The 23,254-nt window shown below is 40.4% G+C and overlaps 1 protein-coding gene across 6 annotated transcripts in view; it reads right to left on the bottom strand.

Annotated features, from left to right (window-relative positions):
* The window catches only part of cobl (cordon-bleu WH2 repeat protein), a 121,014-nt gene extending 98,424 nt beyond the window's left edge, over positions 1 to 22,590 (bottom strand). For 2 of the 6 annotated variants that reach the window (XM_089117494.1, XM_089117496.1), the window contains exons 1-2: positions 22,305 to 22,580; positions 21,895 to 22,012 (exon numbers count right to left, since the gene is read on the bottom strand). In XM_089117494.1, the coding sequence (XP_088973620.1) occupies positions 21,895 to 21,929 (35 nt within the window). In that variant the 5' untranslated portion in view covers positions 21,930 to 22,012; positions 22,305 to 22,580. Of the gene's footprint in view, positions 1 to 21,894; positions 22,013 to 22,304 lie in introns of all 6 variants that reach the window. The other 4 variants (XM_089117488.1, XM_089117487.1, XM_089117493.1 and 1 more) reach the window with 4 other exon arrangements.
* Between the last annotated feature and the right edge of the window lie 664 nt (positions 22,591 to 23,254).

Genomic DNA, 23,254 nt, shown 5'->3' with positions numbered 1-23,254 from the left:
CTTGTCTTGGGTTTATTTTCAGAAATTTAAATAATTAATTTGAATCAAAAACATGGTAATTTCACATTCAGGTATGAATCTAGGTTATGCTATACGTTAAATGTGAAGCAATTAATTGTGAAATAAAAATTCTGGGAAAAACAAGATGGTGTACTTTATTTTTCTGTCAAAATAAAATCTTTACTTGCATTACATGTTGTCACGGTTTAGTGCGGGTTGAAGAAGGAATCCGTGAGAGAGTGCTCTAATTCAAACATTTAATAAGGAAACTCCATGGAACTGGTATATACAGGAAGGCGGGTAGGGAATCCACAAAACACAGCAACCATTTACATCGACCGACAAAGACTGACTAAAACAGAGGGAACTAAATACAGGGAGAAATCAAACATAATGGGGTGAAAACAGGTGAAACAGATTAACAGGACGCTGAACGGGAGGCTGATGAGGGAGTGAGTTCAGGTGTGCAGACGAGAGGACCATGGGAAGTGTAGTGCTGGAGACGCAGACAGGATGGTGCAGACGAAGGGCTGTGACAGAACTCCCCCCTCCCGGGAGGCGTGACCTCACGCCGCATAACAGAGGAAGGAGGGGGGACGAACTGGGGGCTGGGCGGGGCGTGGCCAGGGCGGAGCAGGCTGAGGGCGTGGCCAGGGCGGAGCAGGCTGAGGGCGTGGCCAGGGCGGAGCAGGCTGAGGGCGTGGCCAGGGCGGAGCAGGCTGAGGGCGTGGCCAGGGCGGAGCAGGCTGAGGGCGAGACCAGGGCGGAGCAGATGGAGGGCGAGACCAGGGCGGAGCAGGCTGAGGGCGAGACCAGGGCGGAGCAGATGGAGGGAGGACCCCTGGTGGAGCCGATGGAAGCGGGGCTGACAACACCAGGGGGCCGACTGACAGGGGCGGAGCAGATGGGAGAGGAGACCAGGGTGAAGCAGAGGGACAGACGACTTTGAGTGCTGAGGAGGGACCGAGGGACCAAGGTGCCACCGTAGGCTCAGGTGACAGAAGTGACGACAGGGGCACAGAGGGACACGGTGAGGCCAGAGGGAGTGAGGGCTGACGGGTGACTGGAGGGAGTGAGGAGTCCGACAGAACCGGGGGGGTGACATGACGGGGCGGAGCCAAGGGAAGGAAGTCCAAAGGTGAAGGGAGGATGACGAGGGAGCGAAGGGAATCCGGAGGGTCGAAGGAGCCTGGCCGAGGTGGTGGACTGAGGGGCCATGGAGGAGCTGAGGGAGGTAAGAGCCACGGGGGAGCTGATGGGACAGAGGGCCGAGGAAGTGTCCATGTGGAGGCGGTGCGAGGCGAAAACCGGGGATCCACAGACCAAGCTGGTTTCGGGGAGCTGAAGGGCAGGAGAGAAGATGGAGGACAGATGAGAGGAGGCGGGAGAGGGAGGCTGGGTGGGATCCTGGTCTCGGGCTCTGGCTGGACGGTCTCGGGCTCTGGCTGGACGGTCTCGGGCTCTGGCTGGACGGTCTCGGGCTCAGGCTGGACGGTCTCGGGCTCAGGCTGGATGGTCTCGGGCTCAGGCTGGACGGTCTCTGGCGCTGGCTGGACGGTCTCTGGCGCTGGCTGGACGGTCTCTGGCGCTGGCTGGACGGTCTCTGGCGCAGGCTGGACGGTCTCGACGGGGCTGGTTGGAACCAGCAGTGAAGAGCATACCGTCTCTGGAGGGCTGGACGGAACCAGCCCTGAAGAGCATACAGTCTCTGGAGGGCTGGACGGAACCAGCAGTGAAGAGCATACAGTCTCTGGAGGGCTGGACGGAACCAGCAGTGAAGAGCATACAGTCTCTGGAGGGCGGGACGGAACAAGCAGTGAAGAGCATACCGTCTCTGGAGGGCTGGACGGAACCAGCAGTGAAGAGCATACAGTCTCTGGAGGGCTGGACGGAACCAGCAGTGAAGAGCATTCAGTCTCTGGAGGGCTGGACGGAACCAGCAGTGAAGAGCATACAGTCTCTGGAGGGCTGGACGGAACCAGCAGTGAAGAGCATACAGTCTCTGGAGGGCTGGACGGAACCAGCAGTGAAGAGCATACCGTCTCTGGAGGGCTGGACGGAACCAGCAGTGAAGAGCATACAGTCTCTGGAGGGCTGGACGGAACCAGCAGTAAAGAGCGTTCAGGCTCAGAAGGGCTGACGGTGAGCGCGGGCTCGGCAGGGCTGACGGTGAGCGCAGACTCGACAGGGCTGACGGTGAGCGCAGGCTCGGCAGGGCTGACGGTAAGCGCAGACTTTCGGGGGACGAGCATCAAACGGGGGCGCCGAATCGGGTGGAGAATCTCCTGGAAAATCACGGCGTCCATGTTGCTTTGTGGTCGGTCGATCTGTCACGGTTTAGTGCGGGTTGAAGAAGGAATCCGAGAGAGAGTGCTCAAATTCAAACATTTAATAAGGAAACTCCATGGAACTGGTATATACAGGAAGGCGGGTAGGGAATCCACAAAACACAGCAACCATTTACATCGACCGACAAAGACTGACTAAAACAGAGGGAACTAAATACAGGGAGAAATCAAACATAATGGGGTGAAAACAGGTGAAACAGATGAACAGGACGCTGAACGGGAGGCTGATGAGGGAGTGAGTTCAGGTGTGCAGACGAGAGGATCATGGGAAGTGTAGTGCTGGAGACGCAGACAGGATGGTGCAGACGAAGGGCTGTGACACATGTAGGATTTCAATATTGTGTTTAAAACAAAATTTTCAGCAACAAATCAAAATGAATATTGTAATGAAAATTATTATTCCTGTCTCTGTCGGAATAATAGTCTCCAAAGACTACAAAGTTTAACAGAGAATAGCTGTTGATCATTTTAGCAAAACAGAGGCAAACATAACAATTAGTAGTGCTGTCAATCAATAAAAAATAAATAATTGATCATATTTTTCTGTAATTAATCGCGATTAATCCCTCCTAGCTAACATTGGCTTCAGATTTTTTTTCTTTTCCTGTCCAAATACACAAAAAGTTATTGTTTTCATTGTTTTTCAACCATTTAATCATTTTCATTATAATATTAATTTTGATTTGTTGCTGAAAGTTTTGTTTTAAATGTATATGTGAATACTGAAATCCTGCATGCAATGCAAGTAAAGATTTTATTTGAGAACAGTAACTGTAATGGGTTATAAATGCAAGAACCAAGGTTATTTCTAAAAACGTGTTTCAGTTATGGAAACAGTAGACAGACATGGAATGACTACAAACAGGCATACGATGCTTGAGCTTAAGCCTTTTTCTCTTATTTCTTAGACTTAAGATGACACTTGTATGTGCATTTAGTTTGATTTTGTGTTTCAGTATGCAGTGCTTTCTCATAGCCTTGGGTTTTCTAGCTATTAACGTAAGCCTGTGGATTGGGTGTAATGTAAAAACAGTTTATACTCTCTAACCTACTCAACAGCACTGTTATCTCCCGTTTTGTATTTTCCTTCCTGTATCTTTTGAACCAAGTTTATTTCTAAAGCGTGTTTCAGTTATGGAAACAATAGAAGCTGTTCCAATCGGGGCTAATTGGCACAGGTTCATTGATAGACATCGCTTTGTGGTTCTCACAGATGACAACGTGGGTGAGGGTTAGGGGTAGGGTTAGGTTTAGGGGGGCCGAGTGTTCAGGGGATTTTTCTGCATGGGATGGATATGTTCTAGCACAGGCAATTCATCAAAACATCAGCAGTTTACTTTAACCTTATCACACAAAGTTTGTTTTGGACATACCTCAGTAGGGACAATGGATAGATACAATGTTTTGTCATTTAATGTGAGAGGGCTCAATTCTCAATTCAAAAGGTCCAAGCTCTTAGATTTCCTTCATCGTAAAAAGGCTGATATAGCACTATTGCAGGAAACTCACCTTAATGATACTTTAAGACTACAAAACAGAAGATATAAAATGGTTGCTGCCTCTTTGGATGGCAGTAGCACCAAGGGGGTAGCTGTGTTAATGAGACGTAATCTGACTATAAACATAATTAAGAAGGAAAGTAGCCTTTAGTAGTATTTATGCCCCAGCCATCTTTGTTTTGTTTTTTCAGAACATTTCAAAAGAGTTGTTAACTTTAGACAAGTACCACCTGGTTATTGGCGCAGAGTCGCAGACATGCATGCAGTTTTTGACAACAAGACAGGTCCACTACCGTCGTTACTCACACTTATCCTCTTCTAAGGCTTTGGGTAATTTAGCAAAGGACCTCAATTTGTTGGATCTTTGGAGACAACATAATCCTTCATCAAGAGATCTCACATATTACTCACCAAGTTTTTTTCTAGGATAGACTACCTACCTACTTACTTCTAGTAAATTGGTTTCTCCATCTTCCTCAACAAATCTTCTCCCTAGACACATCTCAGACCATAACCCTATTGAAGCTACATTTCGTTTTGGAGACATTGGGAACAATAAGTCTTCTAGATAAAGGCTTTTTAGTCCTCGTTACTACAGAATGAAAACTTCCTTAATCAACTGAAACTTGAACTTAACAAATTCGTAGACATTAATAAGGGAAGTGTAGAGAAGCCTATGTTCTTATGGGCCTCCATAAAAGGTTTCCTCTGAAACAATGATTCTGAGGATCATCAGATTTTCATCTTGCATCAAGCATAATTGACTTTGTCAGATTTCAGATTTAGAACAAAAATGCGAACAAATAGAAAATCAACTTAAAAGGAATGATAGTGAAGACTAGGGATGGGACGATTACTTGTTTCAATATAAACCACGATAAAATGTACTGACGGTTAGTATTATCGTTTAAAATGTAATAATCATTAAAACCGTGTTTGATTATATTAATTTAATAACTCACTATAAATCATGTCAACAGTCTGACGGAAAGTTGTTTATTTTTTTATTCGAGAAAAAAGGGCGGAGGTCCAAAGAGGTCCAAATCTGAGGTGTGGTCATATTTTGGTTTTTACAAAAGACCTGAGGGAAACTTAATCGAGGATGGTCACCCTGTCTGCAGAACATGCACAAAAAAGTTGTAGCTTACAAAACTTATAGCTTACAAAACTTAACTTACAAAAACTATGTCTGGGGAAATGGGTACAAAATGTTATTATGAGTTGAAATATTTTATCTCACTCACTTGAAATAAACATGAAGCTTACGCAAAGAATAGTCTGCAGCAAGTGGCTTTGAGCCAAAGACGAACAAACACGTTCAATTACGATTACGAGTCACATTTAAGAGATAATAATGCAAATTTATAAATTTATTGTACACTTATTATATCGGGTTTTTTTCGTTTGTTTGTTTGTTGTTTTTTTACCACATAATTAAGTTACAGGGACATATTGAATTGAGATTAATGTTTTAAATCTTAACGTTACCTGTTAAATCCATTTTGTGCAGCGTACAAAACTCATCCAGACAAGATGATCACAACAATATTATCAAACTCTGTAAATAATAGGCTAAATCATCTCTGATTTCATTTTCAATACAATCAAAAATGGAGATGCAAGAGTCAAGACGGCAAGTTGTATTTGAATGAAATGAGAGCGCATGATACATGGATGTGCTGGTAATGTGCTGCTATTGACAACAGTCATTATAAGGAAGGAAATGCCACAGAAAAGAATCTTGCTTTAAAAAGTGCATAGAGCTGCTTCTTTTATTTGTTGTTTGTAAACTGTACTCTAGCGACTGTCAGCCCTCGGAGGATGATTATACAAATTTCTTTACCAATCTGAATCTTCCTACACTTTCCATAGAGGATGCAGAACATCTTGACTTGCCTATCTCACTAGAACAATTATATCTAGCGCTAAGAAGTATGAAGAGAGGGCATTCTACTAGCCAAAGAATGATGTAAAAAAATGGATGCTACATTAATTGCATTAAATATTTTTAACACATTTAACTGGAAAAAAAAAACAGCATACATCAACGCGTTATTTGACAGCACAAAAACATAACATGTTTTATGTTTTATGGGGTAATAACCGATAAATATTTTGAGCAGCACATGCAATCTACGTATCTAAGCAACTGACATGCCAATCTGCCCCCATTAAACTCTATGCTTATGATCTTTTTGAAGCATTCTATTTAAACGCCCACAAGCATTGAGTGACTTGGGTTGTGCTTTTTTTTTTCTTTTTTTTTTTTTGCTGTTGCCTGCTCGGTGACATTCCTATTTTTGAAATCCATTTCCCCAGAGATTTTATTGTTTAGAAGTTGCAGCCCTAAAAAAACATAATAGTGCTTTCAGTGCTGTGTAACAAAATGGTTGACTAAATAAATCATTCAACCTATCAACTGTTACTCAAAAGAAAAGGAAATGTTCTGATGCCATTTCTGTCCATTCAATAGTGCTGATAACATTCGAAAACAGGAAAACATTATAAAATAAAGTATCTAAGAAAATGGGTAAACACATGCTGAACAGTAAGAGGTGTTATGTCATGTAGACTGTAGGCTGCTGAGGGTTTAGTGAGTTTCAGCACAGACTGGCACAGGAGTGCATATCTAGTGGCCGACTGATTTATAGCCAAGGCTATGCCATTCTCAAAGCTGGTGTTCTCAGCACCATTAAAAATAAAAGTCCTGCTTACAACACACACTGTATGCCGAACAGCAAAACTGTTTAGCTGATGTGTTGGTTTTGACGGTGCTGAGAACACCTGCTCTGAAAACAGTTGAGAACACAGCGCTCCCATTCTCAATCTTCATTAGTTATGGTCTCTGTTTAACAGTTATGTCTAATACATTACTAGATAGATTTGCTTTTATATTATTAGCAGCAACAGAAAGTGAAATACTATACATTCTCATTTTCAATCAGCATTTGACAAATACACATTTATATCATTGAGACAAATCTTTGAATATCTAATAAACATTTAATTTAACAAACCTTGCAGACTTAGTTGAATCCAGCAGTCAGATATTCTGAAGTGTGCATTTGTACCCTGCACGAACATGTTACTGTGTGTGTGATGGTCAGTCCGTTTGAACTGAATGCTTACAGGAGAGTTCAGCTTCATTGAAGACACAATCGACAAACTTTAAACCAGTGCACACAAAAGTGTCCTGTTGGTTACAGTGTTTACATCAATTGTGTTCAATTTCTTTATTTGTGAAAAATGCTGTAATATGATTATACAGAGATATCAGTAGCACCTCTTTGCAGTACACAAGATCAGAGGGGCGGAGTTGGATTCAGATCTAAGGGGTGGAGATGGGTAGGATTAGGGGTGGGGTTAGGGATCAGGGGGCGGGTACGTTTAGGTATACGTAAGGTGGGAGAAGTTGGATCTGGATCCAACTCCTCCCCCAGGATTTTGTGTTCTGCAGTGAGGAACATCTGAAGATATCCGCCATCAAAAAAACAATACTGGTTGACCCCTAAATATATCCATTCCAGAAAGATTAACAGTGTTGTAGTCCTCGAGACTCGGACTCGTCTCCGACTCGGTCTTGAGACCATATTTTAATGGTCTTGGTCTTGTCATGGTCATGGAATTGACTCGTACTCGAACATTTTTTTTTTTTTAGGACTCGGACTTATTCCCGAGTCCACTCGAGTTCAATTAAAAATATTTTTCATGATTATTAATGTATGTTAATAAAATATTTATTTAAATTGATTGACACGCCCAGTGATTGGTGATTTTCTAGTGCGCAACTGCGCATGACAAATTGTAATAAAATTACTTTTAACACCACCTACTATGTGGCCTTTTTACCCTAAACTGATCATATTTTTAAACTCTAAGTAAATTCAGTAAAAAAAAAAAAAAAAAAAAAGGATTTCTCTAAGTAAATAAAAGTAAATTAGGTAATGAACCCTCACTGGTCTCGGTCTCGACTCGGACTCGACCGTCTCTGGTCTCGGACTCGACTCGGACTCGACTCTCTATGGACTCGGTCTTGACTCGGACTCGACTCTCTCTGGTCTCGGTGTCGACTCGGACTCGAGTGAGGTGGTCTCGACTACAACACTGAAGATTAATACATCAAATTACCTATTTCATGATTTTTGACTAGTTACAATATCAAACAATACAATATAAAACAATAAAATTTGCAGGTATGGTTTGATAATTTAACTAAGTTTACCACAGTTGTAGTTCGTCATAACTACAGACCTGTTCCACTATTGTTTGGCAAATAGAAAGTCGGCAAATACTTTTTGTGTTCACTTTGAACACTATATTGATTGTTTTATCACTTTAAACCATCCTTTTGTAAAACGTCTTGCTTAGAAATATTTCGTTAAATAAATGCCACTAACCAAATCTACCACCATCAGTCAGTGGGTAATGTAGTTTCTGCCTTCAAATAATCCCAGTGAATTTTGAGTACATTATCGAGTAAAATATTAATTTTACTTCTGAGTAAACTGTGCATGTCATTTCAACTCCATAATTATATTTAACTGTTTAAATTGTTTTAGCCTCCGTATACACAAAATTATGTGTCTATTATTGGTCTAGGTACTGGTCACTGAAATAATTAGTGCGAACAGAGAAACTGCTTGTTACATCTGCGTCTTCTCTCTTTTCATAAGGCAAGCGTCAAGCACTGCAGGCATCGACACACACTCGTGTTTAGGAGTTGGGACGTGACGGAATATTCACTTGCACAATCAGGCCAGCATTGCATCGTAACAAACATTTATCATTTTCATGTCTTTTTAAGTCTTACCAGTTTAAACATTCAAGCAAATTTTAAACTATCCCGTGCTGGCGCACTCTCAGAGATGTTTTTCACTGCGTGCACATACAGTAAAGCCTAAATCCGCCTCACAAACAGCTCGCCAGTAACAAAAGTTCTTTTTCGTGGATTATATCGCTTTAACTGTTAAAAACATGCGAAATTATGTCAAAACTCTGGTCTTGGTGAGTAACCTCGTAAAGGCAGTCGGTTATGTCTTAAATAAGCATAAAACACGTGTGACAGACAATAACGTTATAATGAAACCGTAATGGATCCGTGCACTAGTTCTTAAAGTGAACGCAGTCATATGTGTCTGTCATTAATTTTGTTGTCAAAACAACATAATATAGCATTATTTGTAAGGAATCAGAATTAATAGCCTATGTATTTCATTTAGTCAGGACTAAAAGACTATCCAGTGTTATTTTACATTGGATTACTATATTCAGTCTCTGTAGTCTTTCTGACCTGAAAACTTTTATTTATTATTTATTTATTTAATACTTTTTTTAATATATATATTTTTTACTTTTAACTTTTATATATAACTTTTATATTAGTGTTAAATTAATGCATGTTTTTGTAAGTGCGACATGATATCTGACCTGAGCTCTAGTGCAGTGTTTCTCAACTGGTGGGTAATGACAGGACAAGAGTGGGTCACAAGACTGAGTGAGTCACGGCATGTGTAGTCAAAGAAACAACATCATCAACAACAAAGTAAGTAATTCTGAATGGTTTTTTTTTTGTTTGTTTTTTCTGATGGGAGACTTTTATTTTCAAAGATGTGTGTGTGTGTGTGGGTGTGTGTGTGTGTGTGTGTGTATGTTGGCACCTGTCTGAGAAAAACACAGTATCAGCGGTCAGATGAGATGTTGTCAGGCTATATGTCAATACCTTTATTCTATCGTTATTTTTTTTTATTTTTTTTTTTTTTTTAAAGAGAAATAAAAAGTCTAACCACAGAAAAACGAATTTTCCTGTTCTGTCAGACACCATACTCTGCTTGTACCAAATGGGATGTACATTACTTCACTAAAGTGCAAAATTACCCAGTAGCCAGAGACTGAACATAAGCAGGACTGAGCCTGGTTAGTACCTGGATGGGAGACCTCCTGGGAAAACTATGGTTGCTGATGGAAGAGGTGTTAGTGAGGCCAGCAGGGGGCGCTCACCCTGTGGTCTGTGTGGGTCCTAACACCCCAGTATAGTAACAGGGACACTATATTGTAACAAGCACCGTCCTTTGGATGAGACGGTAAACTGAGGTCCTGACTCCCTGTGGTTATAAATTAGTTACAGGACATATTTATATCACATTTAGAAAGAAGTCCTGTAACTAAGTTACCAAATAAACAGAAACCGACGTGACTGAAGCAGTGTGTCTCTTTCTTTTGTGAAATCTAACGGTAATTTATTTCTGTGCGACTAATGTGACGAATAAAGAACTCATAAATACTAATTACAATAGTTCATGTTTTTCACAGTCAGTTATTCATACTGTAACATTTATTTGTTTTCTGTGTAAAGTTGCAGTTTGTTTGAAATTACAAACCTGTTCACCTGAAGGAAAACTCGACAAAGTGCTATTAGAAGAAGACATCCTGTCATAGCTTTTTGGTACATAGCGGCTACCGTAGAATCAACATGCATTTGAAAAAGCGATGCGCTGGAGAGGACAATTTGTTTGAATGCAAAATACAATTTCACCGCTAGATGGGAGTAAATCTTACAGAGTTTAAGTAAAGGAGGATAGTACTTGTGTCAACAATTTTTGTGAAATATAATTGCTTTTTTTTTTCCAAATATATATATATATATATATCAGTGATGCGCGGGTCAATGTATAAACAACCCGCAACCGACCGACGTTTTCAACTACCCGCCCGCAACTCGGACCGCAAAAAAAAAGTAAAAAAGATATTGTACCCGACCCGCTTCCTGACCGCATTTTTTAAAAGTAGTAAATGCTCGTCGGAGCATTATTGGGCCATAGACGTGTAACAACACAGCATCGCAAGAAGACGTAGGCCTACACATAACAATGGCAAAGCCAGCACTTTGGTCATCATCTTTCATTATTTCAGCAAATGCCTCCCACACTTTTACTCTTTCTATTTGTGTATTTGCGGAGCTTCCACCCCCCAGTCTTCACCTTTTCTCTTGCCGCCTCCATCTCTCTGCAGACTGTAGTGATCATAGACATGGCCGGTTCATGAACGAATCGTTCTTTTGAACCGGCTCTTTTTAGTGAACCGGTCGAACCAGTACACTAAATCGAACTGAATCGTTCGAAACAGTTCGCGTCTTGCGTCAGTGCGGATCCACAAGTTACTAAAGTTACTCACTTTCAGACATGCCTGACAGTCCCTCCGTATCGAAATAAATCAATATCCTGAATTATATTTTACTCCAGTAACTCCAACAGTTCACTGAACCGAGACATGTTGGTGCCACTGTTGAGAGAAGTGATGAGCACGAGCAGCTGATACTGCGTATACCGAACGCACAGGGACAGCGGTTCTCGAATCACTAGTATAGAACCGAGAACTGTTTAGACTGAGCTTGTGTGTTATCTTCGTGCCAGTTATTCAGCCAATAATGTGTAGGGCTGTATATTTCATCAAAAATTGTGTCTAGTACTACATTAATACAAATGTTTAATTGACATCTTTTTTCAAACGACCCGACCGACCGCGACCCGAATATCATTAAAAACATTTTTGGATGACCCGTAACTGCGGGTAACCGCGGGTGACCGCAGGCACCCGCTCATTTCGGATCAACCCGCGCATCACTGATATATATATATGTGTGTGTGTGACTGTGTGTATGTATTATTTTTTAAAGTGGGTCACAGCTAACAGCACAGCAAACAATAGCACCTTTATTAGGCTGCATTAATCCTGCTGTTGTTTGGGCTTTTCTTTTTTAGCTCAGAGCAAACAATGGGATTCACCCTGAAGGATCCATAGTGTTTGCTGTTCTCTTTCAGGATAGCCCATTGTGAGTGTGGATCTATTTAAGCCATTATTTCCAGAGATCAGTGACTAAACATGTTGACTATAGACTTTTAAAAGGTAAGCAAACGAAGTGGTATTCATTTAGCTTGAATGATGCTAGCTAGATAGATACATAATAAAATTTCCTTAAATATGCCCATATTTGTTGCCCTTTTAAAATGCATTTATATCAGTATGATTAACAAAAGCTCTAAAAATGACAGAACAGTTTTGTCAGATTTAAATCTCTCAGTCAAGGTCCATATCACTTCACCTATTCCTTGAGTTTTGGTGTGCATTGCTCCATTGAGGAAAGAGTTCCCTCACCCTCAGCAGATCAGCAGGGTGTAACAACAGGCACATGCCTCTGTGGAGCCATGGTGTTCACATAGCAACCTATTTTTATACCCAAGGAGGGGGAGAGAGAGAGAGAGAGAGAGAGAGAGAGAGAGAGAGAGAGAGAGAGAGAGAGAGAGCACACCCAAGCAGCTGCAAATGTATGCCGCAAAGTGTGAATGACCAAGACGATTGGTGAATCAGGAGGGACATTCATCTCTTTACCAGCATTTGTTTGTCGTTGCTAAGCATGAAACTTGCTGGCACTGCATCTGCCCTTGATCTCTGGTTACAGTGCCATTTCACTGTCGGAAAGCCCCACCCTTTTACTGCTGAGATTAAAGCTTCTCAGTCTTTTGAGGAACTATAAACAGCTCACAGAAATGTTACCATACTGACGACACTAACACTTGTAAAAGCTGTCCTGTTGTGATCTGTCTCATAAATATTAAAGTAGGCATGAATGGAAATCTCACCCTATTTATTGTTATTGATCTTATTGTGAACGATTCATCCACATATGTTTCTTTTTTTTTTTTTTCCTTCTTTTTTTTTACCTCGTCATTTTGGGGAAAGACAAAAAAAAAATTGTCACGTAATGTTACATGTCCTCAAGAAAGCCATTCAATGTCCATAACTCACTTTGGCTGGAAAAAAAAAAAATAGATCAGGGAAGAAACCATTTTCAGTCTGTCTTTAAAGCCCTCAAGTCACAAACTACTTAAATATAAGTATATGTTTATAAGTATATACAAGTATAATTTTATTCAAAAAAAAAAAAGAAAATCTTTAAAAATTATTTTATAATAATTACAGGTTATTCCACTAAACAGATCTGTTGAGGTAACGGGGTGTTCCAAAACATAACATAACAGGACTCTCCTCAAGCCCTCAGTCTATTCCACAATGCCATTCTTTCTCAATCCTAACACCCACAGATGGAAAGAGAGAGCAGGCAGTCTTTAAGTTCCATGACCGCTGGAACAAACACAGTGTTCTCCAGGGAGACAGAAAACTCTGGCCCTGTGGTACAAACACACTGGGGTTCTGGGGCCAATTACCCCCTCTCTCCAGAGAGAAGAAAAAGAAGATGGAAAGAAGGAGAGTGAGAGAATAGATGGGGAAAGATGCTATTCTGTCTTAAAAATAGCAAAGATATGAACAAGTGCAGCAGGAATTGAATTGGGGATGAATTTATGATTTATATATGATATATAACACAAGCATCTCAAGATCCTGTTAAACAGTCAATGGTGAAGTTTTATATAAGGAAAGAGAAAGAAAAGTCACATCTTCCAAACCTGTGAAGTGACTCAGAGTCAAATGCATCTTTAGGGAAGCTGCCTGTAAATGTATCATGACAATGTTACTGATACTTTAAAGTAGTTGAGCTAATCGGCTATACCACAGTTTACAAACTAATAATAAAAACTACAGTAAAGAAACTTTAACCCTATATGTTTCATTAAGGCACTTCAGATTATGACAGCATACTGATAATACAGAGCTGTATTTACAACTGTATTTAAAAGGCAGATTGAATTGTAAACAATGATTGTTGACTGATGATTACCATAATGGACTTAAAACTTTACTACTGTAGTGTAAAGTAAAATTAAGTAAAGTATTTAAATCATTAGTAAAATCATTTATAAGCTTATTATGATTTTTTTTTTTTAACTTTACATTTATTTTACAGTCCAGTTGCATTACAATAGTATTACTGTCTTTGGGATGATAATAATAATAATTATAATAGTCCACCCCCAAAGTCTCACAAAATCCTGTGGAAAACACTGACAGCAGAGTAAGGCCTTCTGCAAAATCAATGGGTCGATTCCCAAACTGTCTCTGTCTTAAACTAGCTCCTAATCCAATGCCTGCATGGATTTATCCAGAGCTTCACTCGCTCTCCCACTGTCTGCTGTGCGTCACAGGATGATCCGTCCACCTATGCTCTACAGTAATTAGGGTGTGAGAATTAGAGGAGTGTGTAGTTGGCTCACAATGTCTGCAGCACAGCTACTAGAAGATTTTCAACTGTCAGACTGTCGTCACGCTCAGTTTGAGCCTGCGCAGTCACTCAGATATCAGAGAGGAAGTGCAGTAATCAGGCTTCAGTCTTCTCCATTGAAATCAATGGGGTCGCTGTGTCCATTTCTTTTACTGTCTATGGTAATAAGATGACTATGAGACTAGTCTTGGAGGACGGACCAACTTTATTGTAGACATGTTGCTCTGTGGCTGCTGAACTGAGTTCTGAACAGTTCTCATAAAACACCGCCTGACAGCAGATTCTCAAAATAGTCGTGGCATAACAAGCTAAAAAGCAAGGGCGATCAGCCCAGCCCAAAGCAGACGCAGACGCTACAATATATCATTCCCATCAGGGTCAAACAAGATAGCCCAACTTCAGTGAGTTAGGATCACTTGCAATATACAACTGAAAATATCCTGGTTGTCCACTGTGATCTTACATTGCCTCCAGTCTACTTCAAAAGTGAAGGATTCAGTTAAGTTCACATGAACAAACATGAAGTTGGTCAAGCTCATCGCACTTGATGATGCACTTAACAGACCACACATTAACCACACTTGTGCCAGAGCCGGTATATTTGTTGAGCTAATATTAAGAGACCATGTGCTGTGCCAGATATGCAAAGCTTGTCTCTCATCTTTCAGCCTATAAGACACGCTCATTTGCGAGTTGTGTGAAGCCTTTTTAACTCTGAAAATATTCAAAAGAACACTTCAAAAGAACTAAGTTTTAAAAAAGGAATCTCATTTCAAAACAAAAATAGAGCTTCTACGAGCTTCAGTGAGGATTGTGGTGGGTGTGAACAGGGAGAAGGGTGTATGATGCAGTGGTTAGTACATCTGATAGACAGGATTATCCGTTGTGGGCTCTATTTTAAGCACCAGTGACAGGGAGGCTGACATAGGAAAGCAGAAATATGAGCTGCAGTGTGCACTGAGGTGAACAAATGAGGTTTATGCCCGTGGTGTCAAAAGAACTATGGGTTCACAGGGCTCCAGACTGCGACCAAATTTTGAGAGTGTGCGACTGAATTTTACATCCAGTCGCACATGTGCGACCAGTAAATTTGCCACACGTTAAACGCATGGTTAAGCGTGGAAGGGGTGCGTCAATGAATCCGTGACAAGAATCGCGCGCATAAACGTCTGTGGGAAAGAGACGGAGACAAATATCACAAGCTGCTACGTGCTTCTGAGCAATAAGCGATCTATCGACTCGTTACCTAGCAGCGAATACAAACAAAATGAAAGTGGAACTAAAATACGATACTCGTGATTAGGACCGTCGAGCAGCAGCACCAGCGACCAGAACCACTGACAGTTAAAAAAAGCCCCGAACTTGCCAGTCGCGGGCCGATCTCGCTCACGCGACACTGTTAGGAGATCCAGTGAATTAATCCATTGAATTCGCTTCAGAATTAATAACATCAACACCACGAGATCCAGTGACAAACATTCCGATTCGGCGCAGAGTTCTGTTATAAACCATATATAGTAAGTTATAAGTAAGTTATATAAGTTATCATATCAACAGCGCTGACGTGGAAACCAGGATAAACACTTATAGAAGGCTTTCAGTCCACTAAATCAGCAGCTCACCATGGATTTAGGCTAATGTAGTAACTTAATTCTAACCATAAATATGATAATGTGGAAGAAATAGTCAAACACTTACTGTACAAGTAGCCTAGGCCTACTACACATCTTTTTTCTAGCACTTCAAAATCAAAACTATAATATCATATATAAATATTTTATTTTTTGTATTTTTTATGTGATGACCAACACATTTTTTGTTCATCCTTCAAAGATTGTCCTAAAATAAACATTTTTAAGATTTTTTAAGACTCTTATTTAAACATTTATTTAAAAAATAATAACACCATTGTAAACAGTATAATGTTTATTGGCTATTTTCACTCCATGTTTTCAAATTAATAGTTTTTTTTTATTTAATATTAGGCCTAAGACATTATAAATGATAACTAAAGTTAATTTCATCTACACCCTAGTGATTTATTGTCAGCCCCAGTGCTACTAGATTTTTTTTTTTTTTTTTTTTTTTGTAGAACTCGGTGTGAGTTCTGAGTTGAGGTGGTGCTGCTTTCAAATTTGAGTCTGAAGCCCTGTGAACTTGAAATAAAACAGCATATCATAATGTTAAGTCTATTTATTATTATAGAATTTGTCAGTATTACAGTTGTTTTGGGGGAAATTTGAATAATTGCTTTGCGAGCTGATTTAAGGTGTGCCCCTAAATTTTCTGAGTGTGCTCCTAAAATTTTCAGTCAGGGGCAACAGCGCTCCTAGTAAAAAAAGTTAGTCTGGAGCCCTGGTTCAACAATGAGTATTCCATCTCATGGAATCTAATCTTTCACTATTGAAAAAGTATTTTCTACACCTTACATCTGCATAAAAGGACACAAATGCACAAGTAAACTTGAGCGTGCTAGTATTTTATAGACTACTGTATGGTTTGAAAAGGAAACTCTGGTTGTGCTCTTCCCTTAACAGCACACTGATACACGGGCAACTAAACATAGAGAATTTACAACATTCTATCACTATCCTGTTCTCATTATAATGCTGAATTTAGCATGTATATTAGTGGTAGTAAAATAAATTATAGAAAGTCATTACAATTATCAATGTGTGTTTTTGAACACACACATCGAGAAACGAGTTTAAATAAAATAGGTTTTCTGTTTTAAAAAATGAGAACAAAATAACACTACTGTATTATTAATGTCATCAATGATTTTTGCTCTAAAAGGGAATATGACCATCTGCCCATCTCAAAGAACCCAATAATAATGTTGGACATTGCATTTAAACTGAAAAGTGAATGAACAGTCGGTTAACTGCACTGCAGTGTTTTGCTAGCTGGTTGTTGCACTGAAACAAACACGTCTTATTTGAGATTAACCAGAGACAACATGAAAGTAATCTTACACCTTACATCTGCATAAAAAGACACTAATGCGCTCATGAACTTGATGTGCTAGTATGATCTTTTTGTGGATGTGCTCTACCTTTAACACCGCGCTGAAAGACTAACACAAGTATACCACAAGTTATAAATGGAGAATAGAGGATATGTTTGTAAACATAAATCATATCTGCACTTATGATTGTAAGAACGGCAAACAATATGCGTTACTACTACTGCACAAAACTCTGATTTTGAACAGCAAATACTTTAACAAATAATAAAACATACTTTCTGTTCTGATTTCTGATTTTTCTGATCATACTTTCAGATTACGATTGCCCTAGCAAATTGGAATTATCCCCTTTTTTTAGGAATAGTCTTTGGGCACAGTTTTGTTATCTCCCAGGTTCACAGATCAACTACGATCCCTATACTTGATATCACACATGCTGCAATCATGCTGCACACTATGAAGTCAATGCTAAAAACAATTTATCGCGCAGCCCTAAACTGTACTCTTTTTCCAGGTTGTTGTTGTTGTTGTCTTCCTTTACCTGGATGTCATCAAAGAAAAAAGCTTAGTAAAACTTATCTCAAATAATAAAGTCTCGCATTTGAAATATATTGCCATTCAATTCACTGTTTCAATACTGTTTGACCTTAATGGCTGAATACACAAAACTCCCAACACAGACTGATTGAATGTTCCTTAATCTCAATAAGACTAAAAACACTTTGCACTTCATTAATTAGAACAGAGACAATTGTTTTTACTAACTTGTTTTTTTTTTTATTATTATTATTATTTTGCTGCACTGTGTTGTGTGCACATATTCTGATGTCATGTACATATTAGTGGAAAATAATTAATTGTACAATGAGATCCAGCAGGAGATAGAATTCCTCATAGAGCAAGAAAACAATTAGCTGCTAATTAAGAGCGAAGCACCGACATGCAATAGGAAAAAGTAAACATGGAGGAAACATCCTGACACGTTCAGCCTTTTTTTTTTTTTAGCAGACTATTATATTAGTTTAGGGTTAGAGTTAGTAGAATAAGTTGACATTTACACAGTGTATGTTGGGGGACCATCAAAATAAAGCAGAGCTTTCTGTCCATCCATTGACTTTTACAACTACCACTTTCAAGCCCCAAAAAGGTAGTAAAGACATCATTAAAGTAACCCTTGTGACTCCAGTGAAGGGGTGGGTGATATGGCAAAAATATCATATTACGCTTTTTTTTTTATCACGATTCGTGATTTTTATCACGATTTTTTCATGTTGGTTTTACTATTTTGCAAGCTGAATGTCTAAAGTAGACTATCAAAATAAAGTGTAACCTGTTCTATTTCAATGTCTGAACAGCTAATTTCGCCAAAAGGCAATAAGTTTGCCATATTTGAGACAAATATAATCAAATTAATGCTCCGCTAAAGTTTAGAAAAGACAACTGGCCTGTGGGATTTGTGAGAAAATAATTAGAGTCCTGCACTCTCTGGAATCACAAAGCTCTCAAAGAGCGAGTGTTTAACGAAAGACATTTCTCAAAGAAATGGAAAGTATCGTAGTAATAACGTCCTCGGGTTACGACTGTAACCCTTGTTCCCTGAAAAGGGAACGAGAACTGCGTCAAATGACACTTTGGGGGAACGCCCCTCAGCGTAGCGCCTCTGAAGTATGAATGAAACTATGCCAATCTCTGATTGGTGTTGCGTCATGACGTAATGTGTGACGGCACATAGGCGGAAGCTATATAAGGACCCGGCACACATGAGATGTCAGCTTCTGTGATGAAGCAAGCGCTCCCAGGCAGGGGAAGGCGTGGCCACGAGACGCAGTTCTCGTTCCCTTCTCAGGGAACAAGGGTTACAGTCGTAACCCGAGGACGTTCCCTATCGAGGGAACTCAAACTGCGTCAAATGACACTTTGGGGGAACGAGTACCCACTACGCCACAACGCGCCCTGCCTGCCCTGGTGTGAAGCTGCTCACAGGCACACTCAGGACGCGAGCACAAGAGAGCCGGGTGTCGACGGAATGTCCAAACTGTAAACCTAATAAAGGTATATGGGGTGGCCCATCCAGCTGCATTGCAGACCTCCTGGATGGGAGCCCCCGTGAGAAGGGCTCTAGAGGACGCCAAGCCTCTGGTGGAATGAGCCCTCACAGCCAAAGGTGAAGGCATACCGCGCACCTGTTAGTGCGACGACTTTGGTCGCTCCACCGTGGGTGGGGCTGCCCGCAGAGAACCTAGGCTGGCTAGGACCTCTTTGTGGAAGCCTTTATAGCCTGCAGGATGACCCTCAGGTTGCCCTGTTTAGGCTGAGGCTTCGCCTGAAGGTGCCGTCTATGCCCCCAAGCTCCTAGAGGAGGGGCTCTAGAAGCGGTACTCTTTCACCAAACAATACTGTTTTAATATTATTACAGTCTCGTAATCTACACGCTGCCTCGGCAAACGTGAGATTTGAGCCGTAACAATATATTTGGCTTTCATCCCTCGAGAAGAAAGTCAACAGATGTGAGGCTGAAATATCCGACAGCGCATGTACTAATTTGTAGGCCTATGCGTCAAGATATTTCTCAATGAACACTGCCAGCACCCTCAGGAGCTGATTGTGAATGCCTCACAAACAACAGTATTATTTATTTTTACTATTTAAAATTGTTATTTACAGATTATGTGTCCTTATTATTGTAGACTCATAATATACGCGCTGCCTCGGCAACGGCGAGATTCGAGTCATTCACAATATATTTGACTTTCATCTCTCGAGAAAAAAGTCAATAGGCACGAGGCTGAAAACACCCGAACGCACGGCTGTGTGTGCGTCCAGATTTTTCTCAATGAACACAGCCAGCGCCCTCAGGAGCTGACTGTGCATGGCTCGCCCCCACACAGAATCTTTATTGCAGAGTAGACCGAATCTGCGCGCTGCCTTGACAACGCGAGATCCGAGCCACTATAGATTTTTTATTGCAATTCAGACCTTAAATCTACGCGCTGCCTCGGCAAACGCGAGATCCCAGTCACAGAATCTTTATTGCAGAGTAAACTCGTAATCTACACGCTGCCTCGGCAAACGGGAGATCCGAGCCACTCGATTCTGAATTGCAATGCAGACCTTAAATCAACGCGCTGCCTCGGCAAACGCAAGATCCCAGTCTCAGAATCTTTATTGCTGAGTAGACTCGTAATCTACACGCTGCCTCGGCAAACGCGAGATCCCAGCCACTAGATTCTGAATTGCAATGCAGACCTTAAATCAACGCGCTGCCTCGGCAAACACGAGATCCCAGTCTCAGAATCTTTATTGCTGAGTAGACTTGTAATCTACACGCTGCCTCGGCAAACGCGAGATCCGAGCCACTAGATTCTGAATTGCAATGCAGACTTTAAATCAACGCGCTGCCTCTGCAAACGCGAGATCCGAGCCACCAGATTCCATATTGCAATAATTCAGGACAATTCTTATGGGACAAACAACACCAAATAAGACAGACAGTTTGACACAGAGCGCTTTGCTGAAGAACAAAAAGCTGACATCTCGTGCCGGGTCCTTATATAGCTTCCGCCTATGTGCCGTCACACATTACGTCATGACGCAACACCAATCAGAGATTGGCATAGTTTCATTCATACTTCAGAGGCGCTACGCTCAGGGGCGTTCCCCCAAAGTGTCATTTGACGCAGTTTGAGTTCCCTTGATAGGGAACCACAAACTCACATCACACTAAAGACATAAATTGGAGTAAAAGGTGTGCTTTAAAAAACTAAACCATTTTATGCTCAATGGACATTTTGCATATTATCAAAACTGATACCAAGACAAAAGAATACTTCATCCTGAATCTTATTTGAAAACTCACAAATATATACTGATATGTAAGAGAAATACAGAAAAGAGAAGATAGCAGTGGGAATTCTCAACAACTGCTAAGGCTTTAAATAACCACAATCATCCACTGCTTTAGCAATGTAATGAGGTCTGGTTACATAAAAAGGGGGGCTGTGGGTAAGATCCACAAAACAGACTGTTGTGTTGTCAGAGGGAGGACACTCAATGGCTAACTTTTAAATGGCTACTGAGATATGTTACCATAACCAGAAGTTTCTGTGAGAAAGCAATTCCACTGGAGGGCAATTTACATCACACCTGCTTCTCACTTTAATAAAATGTACAGCACAATTTCTGTTTAATTTACATAATTTTGATGTAGAATTTAATACTATGCAAACATGTTGTTCAGTAAAATGGAATAATGAGCTTTTGAGTCAACAGCAGAGATGACAAAGGGTGAGAGAGGTGGAACACAAAAGCAGGTGACCGGGCAGTTATTTGTTTTCGTTTCCTGGTTAATACACTCTTCTCATGTAGCTGTTAGAATAAAGCTTTTATACCAGCAAGCCAAATAATGCCTTGTCGACCTTTTTTGTTTAGGAGTGTTATAGACCAGTAGATCAGATCTGTAGCCTAATGCAAGTGAAACCAAAAATTTCAACATTTCCCAAATCAGTATTTGGGGTAGCCAACTAATTTATACAAGTCCTATACTCTGATTGTATCATCCCTGTGCAGGATGTCCTGCCTTAAACTTCCACCTCATTTATGGACACTTTCATTCTAAATAGTGAAACAGTTTAATGGGAGATTTGATATGTGGCTTAAATAGTGAAACAGTTTAATGGGAGATTTGATATGTGGCTTATAGATAGATAGATAGATAGATAGATAGATAGATAGATAGATAGATAGATAGATAGATAGATAGATAAGATAGATAGATAGATAGATAGATAGATAGATAGATAGATAGATAGATAGATAGATAGATAGATAGATAGATAGATAGATAGATAGATAGATAGATAGATAGATAGATAGATAGATAGATGTCACTTTATATAATACACTCACCCTACAGGTCTGATGGGAACGTCTCCCAAATTCATCTGTCATAAAATAATTCCGTTTTGTATCAACGCAATTCACTTGTACATCCAGGCGTGGACACTGGTAGCCTATAACGTTATACCTAAAAAAAACATTCGAGTGTCACCTAAAGAAAGAACACGATACACTCTAGCAGAACAAGGATAAAACTATTTTACACAGCTGAGCAGCAAGGTACCATGGTCAAAGAATAACTAACATTTACCGCAGTCTGGACAAGTGTTTGGTACGTTACTTATGACGAAAACAAATGAAGGTAGGCTATTCAAATGTTTCACTTGCCACACAGCTATTGCCATGAAATGTTGCGTGCCAAAGCAAAACGAATATCGCCAAAGAAATATCTCTATAATATAAAACACTGAAATACTTACGTGGATTCGGCTTCTTCTATGTTGACAAAAACGGCACAGTAGTTCTAACTCTTTTCTAATCCGTTCAGCGGCCACCAGGCAGCGCCGTTCCCGCGGCTTCTCTCGAGCCCGCGCTCAACTAGCCTGGAATTCTGAGCGCGAGAGCGCGCCCGAGATAATAGTATTGATACAGTGAGAGAACAGCGCGCACGAGAAAACAATGTTGATACAACGAGACTGTCAATAAATGACTCTCTCTAAGTTACCACCTAAAAAACGATTCTCTGGACAGTTCGCATTGGAGTGACTGTCCATTCGTAGTTTTTGGCATTACCGAATTTAATTGTCTTTATATAAAACATAAAATCAATTTACTCAATTGTCAGCCTAGTATTCTTGTAATATCAATGTGTTTGAAAATACGGGATTTGACTGTGGTAACCGTTAAGCTGAAACAAAAGCTGCACTTAATATTCAAATAGTGTTTACTCCAAGCGTCCCAAGTTTGTTATTCTTTTGTGGTCTCCCTGATTGGCTACTCGACGTTACGCCACGCCCTCTGTCTGTTTAAAACTGGATATGTACAGGTCAGGACAGGTCAGATCATTCCAAAGTCAATACTCTCTCATAACGATGTTAATCTATATGTAGGAAGCTTTTTTTCTGGAAAAGTGATGATGATGGACAGCACAATCACTGTCTGCTGATTTAATCACCACCACTGCCTCTGAACAATTGGTTTCCGGCCATTTTACAACTGTCTTCCTAGAATAACAGATCCCGTTGCGTCGTAACCCCAAGAGGGCGTTGTGACACTAAAATATTTGTAGTTGTAAAAGTTAAAAGAAGAAAAAAAAAATTTAAAAGAAGATACTTAAAATACTGGAAATGAATGTGCAATTTTTTATAGAGTAGTGTCATAGCTAATTCAATCTTTAAATAGTACAGTATTTTTTAAACACATGTGATAA

This window comes from Pimephales promelas, chromosome 12 (genome assembly GCF_988280905.1).
Source record: "Pimephales promelas chromosome 12, fPimPro1.hap1.1, whole genome shotgun sequence".
In the NCBI taxonomy this organism is placed as follows: domain Eukaryota; kingdom Metazoa; phylum Chordata; class Actinopteri; order Cypriniformes; family Leuciscidae; genus Pimephales; species Pimephales promelas.
Note: the sequence above shows the minus strand (reverse complement) of the source record. Positions and strands in the feature narration are given on the sequence as shown.